The 12,442-nt window shown below is 34.7% G+C and overlaps 2 protein-coding genes across 21 annotated transcripts in view; one reads left to right on the top strand and one right to left on the bottom strand.

Moving 5' to 3' along the window:
* The window catches only part of LOC127867511 (metalloendopeptidase OMA1, mitochondrial-like), a 182,573-nt gene extending 179,017 nt beyond the window's left edge, over positions 1-3,556 (bottom strand). For 5 of the 8 annotated variants that reach the window (XR_008043524.1, XR_008043525.1, XR_008043523.1 and 2 more), the window contains exon 1: positions 3,198-3,295. The gene's annotated coding sequence lies outside the window, so the exon portion shown is untranslated. Of the gene's footprint in view, positions 1-3,192; positions 3,306-3,421 lie in introns of those variants that run through there. The other 3 variants (XM_052408707.1, XM_052408708.1, XM_052408711.1) reach the window with 3 other exon arrangements.
* Positions 3,531-12,442, top strand: part of LOC127867508 (5'-AMP-activated protein kinase catalytic subunit alpha-2-like) — a 58,938-nt gene continuing 50,026 nt past the window's right edge. For all 13 annotated transcript variants that reach the window (XM_052408703.1, XM_052408700.1, XM_052408698.1 and 10 more), the window contains exons 1-4: positions 3,531-3,698; positions 8,430-8,571; positions 8,780-8,873; positions 10,551-10,695. In XM_052408703.1, the coding sequence (XP_052264663.1) occupies positions 3,611-3,698; positions 8,430-8,571; positions 8,780-8,873; positions 10,551-10,695 (469 nt within the window). In that variant the 5' untranslated portion in view covers positions 3,531-3,610. The remainder of the gene's footprint in view (positions 3,699-8,429; positions 8,572-8,779; positions 8,874-10,550; positions 10,696-12,442) is intronic.

Raw genomic sequence — 12,442 nt, 5'->3', positions numbered from 1 at the left:
CCAAGATTAAAAAGAACTCAATTCTCGGTATTTTTCACGCGGTGTAGTAATTAACACACAACATTAGACGGATAAGTTGTTTTACCTAATGTTTGAAAGTTATTGTTTATTCTAACACTGTTTTGTGAGCTTATACTTGGCATATAAACATTAACATTATAAACATTAACAAACGTATACAACAGATACGTTACCATGACCAAAAATAACATTGTGTTTTCTGTTTATTAACAAATGTACAAAAACTGTACAAAAATAGCTGATTGAGATATATAATCGATTGGTCAAATGTGTTTCAACTATTAACATGTGTTTTTTTGTTCATGTTCAAAATCTAACATAAATTTTTGTCTTGTAGAATGAAATAAACAGATGCGTTACCAACTCTTGTCATTTATGTACTCTTAATTGTATAGAGATATATTACAAACTTCACCCCTACTTAATTGTACTATAATCCCAGTAAGGAACACCGGTAGTTTGATTAACTAATTCACATTTGATTGATGTATATCTATTTTGGAATACATAAGCCTGATCAATAAGACAAATTTTTCCAGCACTTTTTTTCACACCCCGGATGGAACTTTAATATTTCATTCAAAATGTTTAGCGGAGCATCAAATCATATACCATTTTAATGATTGATTGTTGTGGGAATGTGAATCAGTCGTTAAATCAAATACATCCATGCTTATGCAATCAATATAGACCTTTAAACTTAAGCAAAACCTAAATAACGTATCTGTTTTGCATAAAAAGTGAGTTATGGGTGACTTAATTTCAACATAAGTGAAAAGAATTCAGGTAAAATGTTAGAAGAACCAGTATGTTTTCATTGTTATACATGCGTTGGACTTTCATAAAAAGTAGTTTTTAGTTCGGAATTACAACATCAAATTTTAAGCTTGACCAACATCCTAATTTACTACTTTAGTGGAGAATCGATGAGTAGCAACACTGCTTAATCACAGACAGCAGTATCATAGATACCTCCCCCCCCCCGGGACCCTACCTATACGAGGCTTATTTTTTCAAACTGTGTATTTTTGTCAATATTTGTTGGTGAAAAGTCAAAACATACCTGGATACCTGGATGGTAGGGCCATAATTTTAGCTTTGAAGCTATCTTGTAAAGGTCTTCTTGTAATTTTCTCACAAATTAGTATTTTACTAATTAATTTCATTGTGCGCATAACATGATGGTACAAATTTTTTGACGTTCCAATTTTCCTTGTTCAGTCGGGTTTTAAAAAGGTTCACATTATTTGCAGAAATAGTTTCTTCTCTCAGACTGTTCCAAAAAGAAATAGCTCTTATTATCCCCACGCTTTTTGAAAAAAAGGTGGGGATATTGTGGTGATCTCCGCCGTCCGTCCGTCCGTCCGTCTGTCCGTCCGTCTGTCCGTCCGTCCTGGCCACTATCTCCTCCTACACTAAAAGCACTAGAACCTTGAAATTTACACACATGGTAGCTATGAGCATATGTGCGACCCTGCACTATTTGGAATTTTGATCTGACCCCTGGGTCAAAAGTTATAGGGGTTGGGGTGGGGCCGCGTCAGAAATTATCACTCATTTTTTTAGGTTATTTTACATTTACTTCTTTATTTCTACACCGATTCACTTCAAATTGATACTGGACCTCACCTATGACAATACGGTCAATCTCAACCATGCATGGCCCCATTCCCAACCCTGGGGCGCCCCGCCCACATAGGCCACACCCACCAAAAATTTCCATTTACTATAATTTTTTCATTTCTACACGGATTCACTTCAAATTGATACTGAACTTTTGTTATGACATTAGGGTCAATCTCAACTATGCATGGCCCCAATCCCAACCCTGGGGCGCCCGCCCACATAGGCCACACCCACCAAAAAATTCCATTTACTATAATTTTTTCATTTCTACACAGATTCACTTCAAATTGATACTGAACTTCTCTTATGACATTAGGGTCAATCTCAACTATGCATGGCCCCATAACCAACCCTGGGGCCCCGCCCACATAGACCACACCCACCCAAAATTGCCTTTACTATAATTTCTTCATTTCTACACCGATTCACTTCAAATTGATATTGAACTTCTCTTATGACAATACAGTCAATCTCAACTATGCATGGCCCCATTACCAACCCTGGGGCGCCCCGCCCACATAGACCACACCCACCCAAAATTGCCTTTTACTATAATTTCTTCATTTCTACACCGATTCACTTCAAATTGATACTGAACCTCTCTTATGACAATACGGTCAATCTCAACTATGCATGGCCCCATTACCAACCCTGGGGCGCCCTGCCCACATATGTCACACCCACCCAAAATTGCCTTTTACTATAACTTCTTCATTTCTACACCAATTCACTTCTAATTGATGATGAACTTCTCTTATGACAATACGGTCAATCTCAGCTATGCATGGCCCCATTACCAACCCTGGGGCACACCTAGGTCAAACATTCGGCGTGGGGATACGCGTCGGCCTCTGCCGCGCCATTTCTAGTTGAGAATGAATTTAATTTGATGTTCTTCTTGCACTTAGGTGTTTGGAGTTTCAAGGAATGTCCACGCAGATCATTTTGTGAAAGAGAGAAAAGTTTATCCCATTTCAGACTGTTAATATTGTGCATGGATTTAAACAATTGGATCATATCAGCTCTGTCACGTCTATATTCCAAGGTGACAAGACCAAGTTCCTTCAACCTCTTAGTGTAAGGAAGGTGATACAAGTTTGGCACAAGTTTGGTAGCTCTGCGCTGAATATCTTCAATTTTCTTAATATGTTTTTTTAAATGTGGAGACCATACACTTGATCCATATTCTAATGTGGGTTGCACAAGCGATTTATATAAATGATTAAACATGTCCTTGTCAAGATATTCAAATGTTCGGTGTATCAATCCCAGAATTCTTTGTGCTTTACATGTGATGTTAGAAATGTGTGTCACGGGGGAGGGGGGGGGGGCAAATTTATGATACTGCTGCCTGTGTGCTAAATAGTAAATCAGACACCTAGCTATACATGTTTGTATTTTATTTTTAGGTCCCTGGCTAAATCACAATATCGTGTGAAACATAATAGTACGAAGCAACCTTTACAACTATCACCAACAAACTAATGAAACTAATGTAAAGCAATGTTTCCATGTAAAAAAAATACATTTAGTGTCACTACTTACATCACCTGCTTATATTAAAAGTAAATTATCCTAATAATTCGGATCACTTTTAATTCGGACAATACAGTCGCTGAATTTGGAGCAAGATTAAAATAAAATAACTATCTCTGGTATTGACAATACAGTCGCTGAATTTGAAGCAAGATTAAAATAAAATAACTATCTCTGGTACTTCAATAATAAATATTAAATGTTTCTTTATAGATGATGACATATTAACATATTTTACCAATAAATGTTATCTTTATTGTTTAATTCACAAGTCTGATGAAATGATATTTCGTACCCTGCACTCGTAAATACTCGGTATCTCTCGGAACAAGCCGAGAACCGACAAGCGGCTTTTTCCGAGTCAGGCCTGATAGTTCGGTTTAATCGGCAAAATCTTTCAAGAAAAGTAGGTCAAGTTAATGTAAACATGGCTGACAAGACTCAACCGCAGGTCAAAATTGGCCATTATATTATTGGCGATACACTCGGCGTTGGAACATTTGGAAAAGTGAAAAGTATGCCAACATATTAAATACGTAATTTCTAACTAGTTTTGCATTTGGATTCTTGAGAAATACGTATTGATTGATGCTAAACCCAATTCTTTTGACTGCATCTAATGCAGAAGTTAACCTTTACTAACAGAATTTACTCGTGTTGTTGTTGGCTTGAAAGGTGCCACATAAATGTCCAAAGCTCCTTTTATATCTATATACTAAGATTGTCGAATATCGAATTATAAATAATTCTTAGTATTATAGCCGTGCACATATAACTTATGTAAACAGAGCTTATCATTGAAGATTAATTTAATGTTCTTGTGGAAAATGTGAATGCCATGTCACCTGGTCTGAGGCATTAATTTAGAAGATGGGAATAGGGGCTGTGAGTCTTACTTATGTATTCAAGCGACCATCTGACAAACACTGATTCAGCTGTGTCAGTGTCTATCAAAACAACATAATTCGCACATGTACCTACCGTAATGAATCATTTAATAAGTATTTATTAACAGGACGTTGCAAGAAATTATTATTTCATCGTTTAATGACACAAATATGGATACATTTGTAAATTCCTTTATTATTTTTGAACATTTTTCAAGAGATATGGGCAAACAAATGTACAAGAACAAAGATAGAGCAAAGTACCCTAATTTCGACAGTTTAAGGTTAAAATGTGTATACCAATTTGTATGATCGGTATCCTCCTTACTTCGATATACCATTAATGTACCTTATTGCATCCCACCCTTTTTAAGTGTTGACTGTCAGGTAAGGATGCTTTATACGTATCGTATTTACTTAAAACGTTTACGAAGTATGAGATCGAAATTTCGACATGGTGCCCCTTAATTCGACACCCCTAGTTTATTTTATAAAAAAACATGTGAAGGAAACGAATATTCTTTCAATGGAACAGATAATTACCATAACCTTTAAAAATTGTAATTAATGTATACTGCTTGTCAAGTCTTCGAGTTATAATTTATTAAGAGCACCTCTTGCACTAAGAGGCGTACGGTCGTATATTACACCCGATAATTGTTTCCATACGCCGATAACAAAACCCCATGATGTACACCGTACTTCCTAAAAATTATGATCTTCCATGTTTGTTTTTCAGTTCTCAATACAAATTAAAACGTATTTCCGCAAAAAAACGATAAGAGATTTACCGTTGGTTGCTGCATGTCTTACAGCTTTGTATAAGGGCCGCAATCGCGTAAAAACACAAAACAATCCGTGTTATTTAACCTTAGTTTAGGGAAAAACAAACGCAAATTTGATAGGTGAAATAATTTGATGATGTCTGAAATATGTGACGTCATCAAAAATAAACTTAAATTGACTAGAACGCACCGCACTATGCTAAGATAGATAAAAAATGTCAAAGCATGTCGAAATAACGGACATGTCAAAATAAGGGTACTTTGCTCTAGTTTTAATGTCCAATTTTATTTAAAAAAAATTTATCATGAAAGTGCATGTTTGCGGATGCCTACTGCTTAAATGAATAATTGGCGACAAAATTAAAATGAGTTTATATCTGTAAATAAGAATAACTCTACTGAAATAAAAATGAACAAAAACAGTTCATTACCCGTTCTTTTTTTTTTAAACAGATGCATAGTATCATAGTGTGCACAGCATAAGTATTGTAGTATTTTGTGTATTAAAATAATCTTATTTCTACATCATGCAGTGTTTTTTTTCACCATTTTGGGAATGGGGCCGGGTCCCTTTGAATTCAGAAAAATTGCGGCGTTTTGGCGAAAATTGGGAAATTAGTTTTTGCTAAAAATGCTTTAAAAATGAGAATTAAAGTGTTTTAAATATTAAATTTAATAAAGAGTACATTTTGTATCTTGTAGAGCTGGATGGGAGATTAATTAAATGTTGATCTACAATTTTTTTTTTATTTGGTTAAACCTTCAATTGGAATTTTTAGGTTCATTTGGGAAAATATATACTTTTAATGCCCCTGAATTGAATGATCGGTGTTCTATTGTTTTTGGCCTGCCTGTCTGTCATTCTGTCTGCCATTCTGCAATATTGAAGATAGCAACTTGATATTTGGCATGCATGTATATCTCATGCAGCTGCACATTTTGAGTGGTGAAAGCTCAATGTCATCCTTCAAGGTCAAAGGTCAAATATATGGTTTCAAAGTGGCGCAATAGGGGACATTGTGTTTCACAAACACAGCTCTTGTTTCCATTCTGAATGGGGCCGGATACCCCAAAACCTGGGCCATATGGTAAGCGAAACTGGGCTGTTAGTCTGGGTCATATGGTCCATGGTCTGTATAGTCTGTATACCTTTTCGAACACACACACACATAAGGTAGTATTACTTGGACAAGTGTGTGCCATTTACTAAAAGCGTGTATCACCATTTAAATTAATATCATTGTTTGACATATACATTTTGGACTCAAAGAACACTAGCCAAGTAAGTTTTAGGACAGGTGTCTTTAAAATCTCTTTTATGTATTTATTATTAACCAGGTTTTCCGAAGGAAAAAACTGGTTATTAGATTGGCGAATGCGGGCGGGCTGGCTGGCGGGCTGGTTGGCGGGCGGGCTGGCGGGCGGGCGGAACAAGCTTGTCCGGGCCATAACTTTGTCGTTCATTGTGAGATTTTAAAATCATTTGGCACATTTGTTAACCATCATTAGACGGTGTGTCGCGCGAAAAAATTACGTCAATATCTCCAAGGTCAAGGTCACACTTTGAGTTCAAAGGTAAAAAATAGCCATAAATGAGCTTGTCTGGGCTATAACTATGTCATTCATTATGAGAATTTAAAATCATTTGGCACATTTGTTCACCATCATGGGACGGTGTGTGGCACAAAAGAATCACGTAAATATCTCCAATGTCAAGGTCGCCACGACTAAAAATAGATTTATTTTAAAACAAACGTACAAAGGGGGTTTATTTTGTTTGTTCATTTCAAAAGTTCAGTTTGAGTTGTCTCCCTTTATCAGATTTTTTTTCACAATGAAAACCTGGTTTTGTGACAATTTTGTCCCTTGTTTAATTAAAGGAATCATCAAAATGATTTTTTTTCCCATGTTTGGTCTTATATTCAACAAATATTTAAAAGTGCACGGTAAATCAGTGAGCCAAATAACACAAATGACATACACACATCCTAAGATTATACGGTTTATTTTGGCTTATAATCATCATGTGATTTGATTAAATTTTAAAGCGTAAGAAATGTCAAACAATAAAAAAATTAAATCTTTTTATTGGTTTCATTAAATTTTTGGACATGGATTACATATATATAGTATACAAGAACGATAAAAATGGCTGAGCGGTTTATGGGCCTTATATTCCCAAGGATACTTGTTAGAGCCATTTTTATTCAAATATCCTTTCTTAAATTATTATCCCTCGCTAATTGCTGATGGATATAAATTTGGCTTTGTCTGACACAAAACATTTTAGTGCTATATCTCATAAACTATATAAGATGTCAACATGAAACTTCATGGTTGTGTTTCTATTAATGAGGAGAAATGCCATGCTGAAGAACAATAACCCCTCAATTTCTTAAATACCGATAAGAGTAATAACTATTTGTCCTTTGTTGTTTTTGTATGATGGAACTTTTCAGGGCTATTTCTCGGATAGGATACAGCATTTCAACATGAAACTTAATTGGTGTGTAAATGTATGTGGAGAATTGCAATGTATCAATTACCCTACACTTAATTATTTTTTATGATTATTCCATATATCAAGGGATTTGCACCCTTCCATAAACAAAATTTATTTGGCAGGGGATATCAAATCAACGAATTTTATTGCATTCTTGTTATTATATTGAAATGCAACAGTTTAATTGTTAAAATCAATCAATTTAAGAAATAAACTGACGCTCAATTTTTCATGGTACGCTTGGGTACTACTTATATGTAAATGTATCTTGGGTGCTCTTTAAGTTTACTTAAAATTACCCTGGGTACAGAAAATATAACCTTCCATAAATTCTTTTGTTTTTCAAATTAATTATGTTCTTATTTATGTAAATATTTCTTAAAATGGCCTCTTTATTATTGAAACTCAAAAAAGCATATTGAGGCAGGTTTTTTACAATGAAAAGTTTGTTTCGTATTCCGTAGCGCGTTTTACAACATCGGCTTTTGGGCAGGAATAAAACTCGGGTACAGTCTAAACTGGCCGAGAAGGTTTTAGTATATTGCCCATACCCTGGTACATTTAAGTATAATTAAGTAGTACGCGAGCCAACAACAACCAATTGAGCTTTACTGACACTTAAAAAAGGTCACAATCTATGAACAAAACCTGTCAATTACTCATTCATTATTTGTTTACTCTTGGAATTATTACCGTATACTTTTTTTTACAGCTACTTTGTTTATGTACAGGTTCTTTACACACTGAGAATTCATCCATCCCTTTAAGGTTTAACCCTTTCCACTTAGATACGTATTTTGATGCATTGTAATCCCTTAGAAAGTTACATTCAATTAAATACATGTACCTTTCTTATTGAATTAAAGTTTTAAAGGCTTCATTTCCAACCCTTAGATACTGATGAGCAGTGAACAGCATAAAACCTGAACAGACTTCAAGTGACTCGCAGGCTGTTCTGGCTTTATGCTGGTTGCATTTTCACTTTGCTTCTGATGGGGGAAAGGGTTAATAATTGATTCTTTCATATATTTTTTTGTAATGCCTAATATATTTTGCTTTTTTGCATTTCAGTTGCAACACATCAGCTCACCAATCATAAGGTGGCTGTCAAGATTTTGAATCGGCAGAAAATCAAGAGCCTTGATGTTGTTGGAAAAATAAGGAAAGAGATACAGAATCTCAAACTGTTCAGACATCCACATATCATCAAGTTGTAAGTTGAAAAAAATTATATCAGTTTATCTATGACAAAATCAGAATGGAAACAGAATAGTCAGTCTTAACGGATAAAAAGATTTGTGTGTTACAAATGACCTTTGATTGAAAATGTAAAATTTTAAGTTTATTAGTACAGCTGCTGAAATAGTGTAAGATTTTCTGACCAAATGTATAAGCTTTTAAAAAGAAAGTGTTTATTTCAGATATCAAGTAATCAGTACACCCACAGATATCTTCATGGTTATGGAATATGTGTCCGGTGGTGAACTGTTTGATTACATTGTGAAGAATGGCAAAGTAAGTACTCTCTAAAGAAGGTAATTGTAGCTGATAATGTGTTGCGCGCGGTTGAATTTAAGTTTGGTTCAACAAAAATAAACCTTGAATCACTTAAACTTACTATTACTTCTGTTCAAAAAGGGACTCCCTTAAACACTGTTATGACTTATTATGCCCCCTTTGAAAAAGGCAACATACAGCAGTTTCACTGTCTGCCTTTGCATCCATGCAAAACACCTGTCACAGACATAATTTCCCATCTTTTGATGGATTTTGAAATATGCAGAAATCTGAACCATCATAAGGTGTTTCGTGTTCTTGTCTCCTTACCTCAAGATCTCACTAAGAGGTTTTAGGTCAGTTTTGTCATAAAACATCTTAAACATTCCCCTCCCAGTCATTATTTTGCCATATATTGAGTGATTTATATTATAAAGTGCTGCTTACATTTATTCTGACATTCAAGATAATGTAATTACAAATCCATGTTTATAAAGTTGCAATTATCTATAGATATTACTATATATTTAATCATAGCCTTTAATAATGTTATGAATTTTAAGCAGTAAATGTTTTCGAAGGTCAATATTGGCAATAAAGTAGCTGAAACCTTCATGTCTGAGGCATAATTTTGCCATATATTGATGGATTCGAGATACATTGTAACATCACATATTTTGAGGGGTTTAAGTGTTTGGGTTTAACCCTTTGCATGCTGGGAAAATTATCGTCTGCTGAATTTCTACAATTAGCATTTCTTTGATTTTTTTTCAAAAAATACTATCAGAATAGCAAACAGTTTGGATCCAGATGAGACGCCACGTTTTGTGGCGTCTCATCTGGTTCCAACCTGTTTGCAAAGGCCTTCAAAATTCGGTTCCCGCACTGAAAGAGTTAATTGGGGCAAAGATTTAACTCTAGTCCTAATCTCAAAAAGTATATATATTTCCCAAAAGTTTTGATTAAAGGTTTCCACACAAGAGTATTTCCCTTTTCTAAAGATCTTTATTAATATGATAAATTGAAAACTTTTTTATGCTCATTTTTGAAGTATTTGTTACCAATAAATAAAAAACAATTCCCCAATTAAAGTAAACAACAACAACAATAATCCACAGCTCCACTCCCAAATTTGTAGAAGAAGCAATTGATTATCAGATAACTTATAACATTGTTTCTATGCCTCTAAAGTCAAGGTCAGACTTCAATGTGTGGCCATAAAACAGCTGGTCCATTTTGTAACTTTGTAATTCATCATGCTATTTAAATTAACTAAAAGACTACAATTTGCGTCTTGTGTTTCACCTTTTCCCTTAACAAAAGTTCAAGGTTACACTGGTTAAAAGAGGTCAAAAATCAAAATACACCATAAAAGCTTGTTTAACTTTATTTAAGCATTTGTTATGGGATTTGTCATCTTTAAGTGACAGCTCTTATAATTTCAATAATATATCTTTTATGTTGCAGACATACAGCGATTTTGGTTTCTTTGTAAATTAAGCCATGAATCTGCGATATATAAACATAAATAACTAGTTTGTCAACCATTTTTAAAGAAAAACTGTGCAAATAATGTATTTTGAAATATTTCTTTATACAGAAAATGTCCCTTATTTTCAAATGTCTTTCATCAGCTATTGTTTTGATGCCAATAACCTCACAATAACACTAACTGATGAACTGTTTCCCCCTTAGCTGAAGGAACCGGACGCAAGGCGTTTTTTCCAACAGATAGTGTCAGGCGTGGACTACTGCCATCGACACATGGTTGTCCATAGAGATCTGAAGCCTGAGAATCTGCTTCTAGATCAAAACCTAAATGTTAAACTTGCTGACTTCGGTACGGACTGGTTGTGCATGTGTTATATGTGGGTGTGAGTTGGTCTGATGGCCTTTAAAGGGGCCTTTTCACAGATTTTGGCATGTATTAAAGTTTGTTATTAAATGCTTTATATTGATAAATGTAAACATTGGATCTAAAAAGTTCCAGTAAAAATCGAGAATAAAATAAAAATAAAATAAAAAAATGTAACCCTCAACAGGGCTCAAACCACTGACCTGTGGATTCCTGGAGTAAAAGTCTACTATTTAGACCACTCGGCCATCCGTGCTCATACAATGAGTTTGTTTTTTACTTTATATAAGCAATCCTTGTAGTTTTACAAAATATAACTACAACAACAGAACTCTCCAAATAATTAAATTGTTTCGCGTTGTAACGCTTTATAATTTTTAGCTCGGCTTTTTTTGGAGAAAACCGGAGGTATTGTCATAGCCAGCTCATGCGCTGTCTGTGTTGTGCTAAAACCTTAACATTGGCTCTAAAATCAAAGTGCTTTAATTGCTTATTTTAGATCTGAAGTAATGTAGGAATTAATTTGAACACATACAAAATTTTAACCATTCCCATCTGGGCTTTTGCACCTGTGCCTAAGCAGATTCCAGAGAAAAAGGTCTGATGTGCTTAAATGCTATGAAAATATTGGTATGCTTTTTTGTATGCTTTTAGCTCATGTTAACTAAATGTGCTCATGATGAGCCTTTGTGATGGCCTTTTTTTACTGTCATGCATCTTCCGTCATGCATCGTCAACATTTTTCTTGTTAACACTTTAGAGGCCACATTTATTGACAGATCTTCATGAAATGTTCTGAAGATTTGTCCCGATGATAGCTTGGCCAAGTTCGAAACAGGGACATGTGTGGTGGATAAGTAGGTCATTAGGTTAAAATGAAGAAGAAGCTTGTTAAATCTCCAAAAGTTACTTTATTGTTAATTTTTCATGAAAATAGGTCAGAATATTTCTTTCAATTATATCGTCTGAGTTGAGTTAATAGCACAGGTTCATGGAAAGACATTGCCGTCAGGGGCAGGGCAGTTTTCCTTATAATGCTATAGTTAAACCTTTTAAACACTCTAGAAGTTACATTTATAGTCCAACCATAAGGGAACTTGGTCAGAACATTTGATCTTATTATACCTGGACTGAGTTCCAAAATGATTCCTGTTGGTGGAAAAACATGGCCGTCAGGGGCGCGGGACAGTTTTCCTTCTATGGCTATATTAAAACCTTGTTAAAACTCTAGAATTCAAATTATGTTCCAATATTCATGAAACTTAGTATGAACATTTTTTTCTGAACTAATTTTTCTACCTGATAGCAGCAAAAGTCATGTGTTTTTCACACTATATCGAACTGTATAATTGCTTTAATAGACCACAATTACAGTCAATCTTGTATTTAGAGACCACTTTAGGGAGTTACCAAAAGTTGTCTCTTAATAAAAATGGTCTTTAAATAAAAAAAGGCCATTTGGGATGAGTTTGAACCTTGCTTCAGCAGAATGGAGCTTAATTCATATGCGTAAAATGTCGTCCCAGACTAGAGTGTGCAGTCTGCACAGGCTTATCAGGGATGACACTTTCTGCCTTAACTGGATTCTTTACTAAGAAGAGACTTAACTCTTTCAGTGATGGAACCGAATTTTGAAGGCTTTTGCAAACAGTTTGGATCCAGATGAGAAGCCACAGAACGTGGCGTCTCATCAGGATCCAAACTGTTTGCTATTCTGATAGTATTCTTTAAA

Source organism: Dreissena polymorpha, chromosome 2 (assembly GCF_020536995.1).
Source record: "Dreissena polymorpha isolate Duluth1 chromosome 2, UMN_Dpol_1.0, whole genome shotgun sequence".
NCBI lineage: Eukaryota > Metazoa > Mollusca > Bivalvia > Myida > Dreissenidae > Dreissena > Dreissena polymorpha.
The sequence above is the reverse complement of the archived record's forward strand: the minus strand, read 5'-3'. Positions and strand labels throughout refer to the sequence as shown.